Consider the following 7,111-nt stretch of genomic DNA (forward strand, 5'->3'; position numbering starts at 1 on the left):
ACTCCTCTGTTTGCCCCTGTCGCGGCTTTTAGGTTGGAGAGACAATTGGCATTAGTGAAGAGATCATGGGTCTGACCATCTTGGCCGCTGGGACTTCAATCCCTGACCTGATCACCAGCGTCATAGTGGCCCGGAAGGGACTTGGGGACATGGCCGTGTCCAGCTCTGTTGGAAGCAACATTTTTGACATCACCGTAGGGTGAGTCGAACTCATTATATAAAGGGTCACATCAGCTCCACCACTGTCTTTGTCTTCTTAGAAGCTTGTGAAGTCATGACCAGAGTCTCAGAGCCCAAAACCAACCAATACCAACAGAAAAAAAAGACTGATAGTATCATTCAGTTTCACCAACTCCATTTTTTATCTTCACAGAACTTCATGAAGAATAAGTTATCCTTGGACAGGGAGAAACACATACTTACATAGAGAGTGGGTGTTGTAGGAAATACTTTGAGAGAATTTCACCTAAGAAATGGCATTGGCTACATGTCATGAATATTCAACATTCATGTGTGACTGAGATACTCTGGTAGTTTCACAGTATTTTTTTTCCCCATGTTCTAATTCTAATTAAAGTCCCGACCAGCCTCAGATGAGATTTGGAAAGCAGACTAAAACATAGGCCAGGAGAAAAACATCCCATCTCCTTCCTTGGAAAACACTGGCAGGTTTGGTGTTACCGTTTCTTTATCCATGCTGGTGAAGATATTCTAGGTTTTTTTGAAAGTCAGATAATGAGCTCTGTTTCTACAGTTAAGCAAGCTGAAATTCTCAATATGAATAATCTCTAAAGTGGATCTGACTGGGGAGAGAAGCTGTTATTTCTATCATTTCATTTAACATGTCCAAAGTAAAAGTAGTCTCAAAAGTAACCCCAAAAGGCAGTCCCCTGAGAAAATAAGACAGGATATTATCCTTGTGTTCCTAGAAGCACTGGCCTCTTGGCACTCGAGTTTGGAAGACCATTAAAAATGAATCTTTCTCATTGAACATCTTGTTAAACACTGTTCTCTTTTATCCTTTCCATTACCTAAAATATAGTTTTTTCATTCAGTATCTACCACATATGCAGTACATACATTTTTGTCTATCTCAGCCACACATGAGGCGCGTTTGTCATCCCCACTTTTCAGGTAAGGAAACTGAAGGGCGCAGAGTTCACGCAACGAGTAATGAGACAGCTGGGATTTGAGCAGAGTCTATGCTCTCAAACCCAGCACCATCTGAACATGAAACCCTGCTCTGAGCTTCACTGTCTGTACCACCTTAGAGTTCACAGGGGCCCTCTCCTACCACACTGTCTTCCTTTGCTGGCATCTCTCCCTCGAGACCCCTCACTGCTTGTCTGTCCAGAAAACTCCAGTTTACCCTTCCAGTGTCAACTCGCATCCTGGTTTTCTGATTCCTTTAAGCCTGGCCTGGAGGCTCGTGCTCCTGTAAGCACTCTGGGTATCTGTAGCTCACACTCTTGTCAAGGTCATGTATATCAGTCTGTCTGCTAGACTGTGAACTGCCCAAGAACAAGAACTCCCCAAAACCTAATACAATGTCTAATGTATGGCAGTGGCTTGGCACATGTGTGTAGAATGAATGGATGGATGGATGGATGAGCGAATGAATGCCTGAAAAGTTGTATTTTTAAAAAGAGGGACATCCCTGGTATAAACAGCATTTCTCAGTTCTACTGCCCACACATTTAAAGTAGTTTTCTCGGTCAATACCTTGTACAAATAGAAAGAAAATATTCTGTAGTATATAAAGAGAAAATCTTACATGGGAAAATTATGTGTTCTTTGAGATATATTTATCATGTTTTCGAAAAGTATTCTAGTGAATTACAAAATGTTTTTTGTTCATTGTTCTTAAATTATACATATGTTGTAACTTAAATGGAGGTTTAAAGAAAATCATCCCTAATCCTACTACTCCCAAACATTTAACTTTTGTGCATTCTTCTCTTACTATTTCACAAAGTTTTCTTAGTGAATAATCAGTTTTGCTCTGCTGGAGGGCTTTTATTTTTCCATTTTAAAACCATTTATGCCTAGCAAAGAATAGCCCTCTATGAGTAAAGTAGTAAGTCAGCCATTTTTCTAAGTTTTTTCATAGCTCTCATAATTAATATTCTACAGCTTCAAAATATTCCATCTTGTTGCTTTCAGTTTAACCATTACGCTTTAGTAGGACCTTTGTATTTTTTCAATTTTCTGATAGCATGAGTGTTTTATGAAACTTTATGAAACATCTCTTTTAATTATCATATTAGGATAAAGTTTTAAAGAAATATTAATGGATCAAAGATTATAAATATTTCAATGGCTATTGATGTAGTATATTTTTCCAAAAGGTCTCTTCCAAGAGTTTATACCAATTTACAAAGTTATTAGCAATATAGAGTGTAACAGTTTCTCCATAATCTTGGTAGCATTTTCTTCTTGATACATACTCAAGGTAAAGGATTTAGAAATACACATAAAGCATAATACAAGCCAACATATAAGCATATATAAAACATAAATACAAACCAACACCTCTCTAATTCATTATTGAAGTTAAATTGCTATTTTTATGTGTATCCTTTTTATAGAATCATGTCATGGGCATTTGCCTGTACCATTTTAAGTTTATGATTTTAATAGCTATGTAACATTACATTGACTTAACAGTTTGCTATTTAACTAACTGCCTATTATGTGAGATTAAGGTGTCCCTGATGTTTCACTACTCAGAGTAACACTGGAATGATCATCTTTCTGAAAAAAGTTGCCTCTGCATTTTGAATTATTCCTTCTGCTTGATCCCTGACAACCGAACTGATAGGTCAAAAGTATTAAAAATGTTGTATTTGCCCCAAAGGGTTCTTACCTATTTGTAGTTCTGTCAACCGCAACTTCACCAGAACTGATGTGTGCGTGCGTGTCATTGGTGGTCTCTGTCTTCATTTAAAAAATAATAACTTGGCCATTTTCACTGCTAATTTCTGTATCCTTTCCAACATTTTATCATCTCCTCCTGTCACCCTGTACACGTCCTCCAATTCATCTCTTTAGGGCTAAGGATAACACTTTAATCTTTGAAAGGAATAAAAAAAAATTATTTCAAATCAAATTCAGAAATCACCTGCAGCAGCCTTTGATCTTATTCAACCAGAGAACAAATTCTCTCTGCTCTCCCTCATTCGGTCAGGAAGTAAAGGTTTTTAAAGGTCACGTGACTTCCGTATATGCTCGCCTGGGCCAACCGGGCATGAGTCACAGTGAACCTAACAGGACACTGGTTTCCAATCAGACCCCAAGCAGCTCGTGTTCCACCCTGTGCCTTCCTCAGCGCGTCTGACTGCGCCCCCGTCTACCCTGCTTCTCCCGCACAGGCTCCCGCTGCCCTGGCTCCTCTACACGGTCATCCACAGGTTCCAGCCCGTGACCGTCAGCAGCAACGGGCTCTTCTGCGCCATCGTCCTCCTCTTCATCATGCTGCTCTTCGTCATCCTCTCCATCGCCCTCTGCAAATGGCGGATGAACAAAGTGCTGGGCTTCATCATGTTCGGCCTCTACTTTGTGTTCCTGGTGGTCAGCGTCCTCCTGGAAGACAGAATCCTCGTGTGCCCTGTCTCCATCTAGCGGGAAAAGCCATATCTTGAGCCAGCAGCATGGACAGTCCCTCCCCGCTCTGGGTTGTAGGGTCTGTGACCTCCTGAGAAGAGGCAGCAGGCCCACGGCCCGGGGCTTTCTGAGCGTCCCTCCTTGGCGGATTTGAAGAGGGATGGATTCACGCAGGGCCAGCTCCTTTCATGGCGCTGCTCCCACCCTTGCCTCCTGCAGCAGCTCCATGCAAGTGACAAACAGATCCCCACGTCTGGGGCTTCTCAGCCTGCATCGCTGACAGGTACTCCTTGCTGGTCAGAGGTATATTCGTCATAATGATGCAAACAATGACAAAGGTGATATATATACATATAAAATATACATACTATATATAGATGCACCTGAACACACCCCCGCCTGCTCCTGTACTGATACCTCTCCTTCCACACCTAGAGAGTAGTCTATACCTGTATACAGACACAGAGAAAATGTATATATATATATGAAGTCATATATATATATATAAATACAACTGCATCTTTTCAGGGACAGCTCTAGTATATTTCTAGTACCTATCTGAAGAGGGGCATCAACCTTCAGTCTGAGCTTTACCTCTTAAGTGCAAGAGGTGAGCTAAGAGAATCATTGCTGTGAACTTCAACCTACCTTGGACATATTGGGATTCTGCTTGGTATGACAGCTGTTTAAGGAATATATGTTGCAGGAGGTAGGGCTGGGTGGAAAGGGTCCATAGAGAACTTAATATGAGCCCTCCAAAACATTCCCACAAGCCAAACTGGGAAGACCATCTGCCCAGTCTAACTGAGGTACACTATCTGAAACCCACAGGGTTATTGGGACGTCTGGAGGTAAAACCCAGGTTGGGCGGATACTGGTTTGGGACAAGGGGGAGGTGACCAGGGTTGGGTTTGGGAGAGATTTGTTTGTTTTTTTTATATAGTGCCCCAGCATGCAAGTAGAAAATATGATTGCAAACCAAATTAGTGCTCTTCTAGGACAGCAAAACTATATAAACTGAACCTGTATTGTTCCAATGCATGTCCCATTATCATCCAAAGAAGGGGGCAGATTTAGCTGTAATTGTCATTCAGACGTATCTTGATGCTAAGGTGCTTGATGTATAATCAAAATGCCTGCCAAGAGAGCCTGGATATTCACTAAGAAATACCATCCAGTAGAGGTGCTCAGTGGAACGTGCTCCCTAATGGTGTGGTTCTTTAAAGCATCTTCCAATGTGGTCATCAAGGGCTTCAGTGGCTGAAGAAAGACATCACTCTTCCTCCAACCAGTAAAACTAGGTTGACGCTGATCGATACTGCGTGGATTGAGGCAGCTTAGAGATGTTTGGCAAGGTGTTTGTTCACCAGGAAATTTTCTGGGTCCTCTGTCTAGTAGTTCCAGGACCAGGATTTGGTCTCTCCTGCCATGAGGGTCCCATCAGGGAGTCTTTCCAGCTCACAGAGTAACTGCAGACTATGCTTAACAGCTTCTTTACACTGGCTTCAGGCCAGTCACTCTGAAGTTCTGGTTTCCAGAGCATTCATGGGACATTTTCATTTCATTCATTCAGTACTCACAAGTTCTGTTTGACACTTTATATGATGTCTCAGGTCTATGGCAATAAAACTAACAGAGAAAGGTGAGGCAGACTGAATTAGTGAAAAATATGCAGTTTTTCATCTCCCCGAACCTTGCATCCTTATAATCATTCGAAAGTAAACAGAAGACCCCCCTTGTCGTGTAGCCCTCCTACATCTAAGTGGGCGCACACCACGTCTGAGGCCTACTCCGTGTGACCTCCTCTCCCCAGTCTGTTGTGTCACTGCTGCTGCCATGATTTTGCTGTGAGTGCATCTCGCCTGACACAGGGAGGCAGGATGCAATGCTCACAGCCGAGTAAAGATCAAGTTCAAGCTCAGCATTCCTTCCACAAAACCTCAGCTCACCCTACACAGCACAGCAGTCACAGGCAGTGCCCACTGTTGCTCTTCCGAGTAGAGGCCCAATGGGAAAGCAAGAAGCCAAGATGGTGGCCCAAAAGGCCAGCTTCCCAGTCTCTCCGCCTTACAGAGTTGACTGTTCAGTTGTGTGAGAGAGATCCAGGGCTCCCGCTTCAAGGGCAGCATTTTGTGCTGAGACAAGAGTTTGTGCTGATTCCTTTGAAAGAGAAGGAACCAGTGAACATTGAGTTAGAAACTCTTGATGGCTTTCCCTGTGCATCACTTGAAGGGAGCAGAGTTGTTTGTTGTGTCAATGTACATTATTGACTGGTTTTTTGTGTGAAAGAAGGATTGAATAGGTGACTGACTCAGCGGCAGATAGACTGTGTAAATCCAGAAAGGATGAGGGGTGTTGGGTGCAACCCTGTTCTTCTGGCTTTTCCCTGCCTCCTGTCTGTCTTTCCTGTTCCTTCTCAGCTCACAGTGGAGACTCATACAAGCAGCCTGGGAGCTCCCTTCTGAAGGATTGTTGTCAATCATGAAAATTGATTGCATTTGAGAACATGCTATTTCCAAGCCCACTTCCCACCTCAAGGGTGTGGAGTATCCACTCGCTTGCCGGTATGCAGGCATCTCTCCCCCATTAGGTGTCTGTGAGGTTATGGGCTGGGCTGGGCTAAACCCAGAGAGAAGACTATAGGTGCAACAGTGGATCTTTCAAAGCATTTGAATTATTACCATAATTATAAGAAAGAACTTTCCACAACATGGTTTTCTGAGTAGCTCATCCCTAGTGCCTGTATAAATACATATGTATCTTCATACCAAACCTATCTATACACTATATATCACTTACATCATCACCCTCTGACCCAATTACATTCAGAATTCGAAAGCAGGGAGCATCAAAGTTTGCCTTAGTGAAGGAAAAGGGGTAACATGCACACCGGTGACCAAAAGGAACATTTCCTGCTGCTCACATGAGGTTTGCTTCGTCCACAAGGCCATCCAAACATCCACATAGGCACCTTTCTTGTGTATTTTCTTGCCCCAAGAATATAGATTTACAGCCTTATAGAAGTCGCCAGTCGTATTGCTAACGTGGATGTAGAGGCAAAGAATACACAATGGAAAAGTACAGGGGAAAACACTGAGATTACTGATACCCTCTTTGCTTTTCTGGAGCAGGGTATAAAATATCAAAAATTCAAGAGCCCACCTCTTACTGTTTGATCTAAAATAAACAAGCTGTCCCCAAGTGGTTCCCTTTACCTGCAGTGAACCAAGCAGGTCTTGCTTGCTGTCACCTCCCCCAACACCCTAGGCAGGCTCAGGACAGGAGAACAACTTGGCTCATGCTGAGAATACTCAAATAGAACCTTCGCAGTTGCATCTTGGAATGCCCATGCTGAGTCCAGCTGCCTTCTGAACCTGACTAGACCCTAAAGAACTGAGGCTGGAGATGAGATGATCTGCAGGCAGCTTCCCAGACCTAAGCTGAGCCAGGCGGGGCAGATCAAGAAAACACAGCCATGCAGAGACGAAGGCAGAGGGATGTTATCAGT

General features: G+C 43.1%; 1 protein-coding gene across 1 annotated transcript in view; it reads left to right on the forward strand.

Moving 5' to 3' along the window:
* The window catches only part of SLC24A2 (solute carrier family 24 member 2), a 273,874-nt gene extending 270,253 nt beyond the window's left edge, over window positions 1-3,621 (forward strand). Inside the window, exons 9-10 of the mRNA XM_052644607.1 lie at window positions 33-199; window positions 3,372-3,621. Of these exons, the coding sequence (XP_052500567.1) occupies window positions 33-199; window positions 3,372-3,621 (417 nt within the window). The remainder of the gene's footprint in view (window positions 1-32; window positions 200-3,371) is intronic.
* The last annotated feature ends 3,490 nt before the right edge of the window (window positions 3,622-7,111 follow it).

This window comes from Budorcas taxicolor, chromosome 8, assembly GCF_023091745.1.
Source record: "Budorcas taxicolor isolate Tak-1 chromosome 8, Takin1.1, whole genome shotgun sequence".
Classification (NCBI taxonomy): domain Eukaryota; kingdom Metazoa; phylum Chordata; class Mammalia; order Artiodactyla; family Bovidae; genus Budorcas; species Budorcas taxicolor.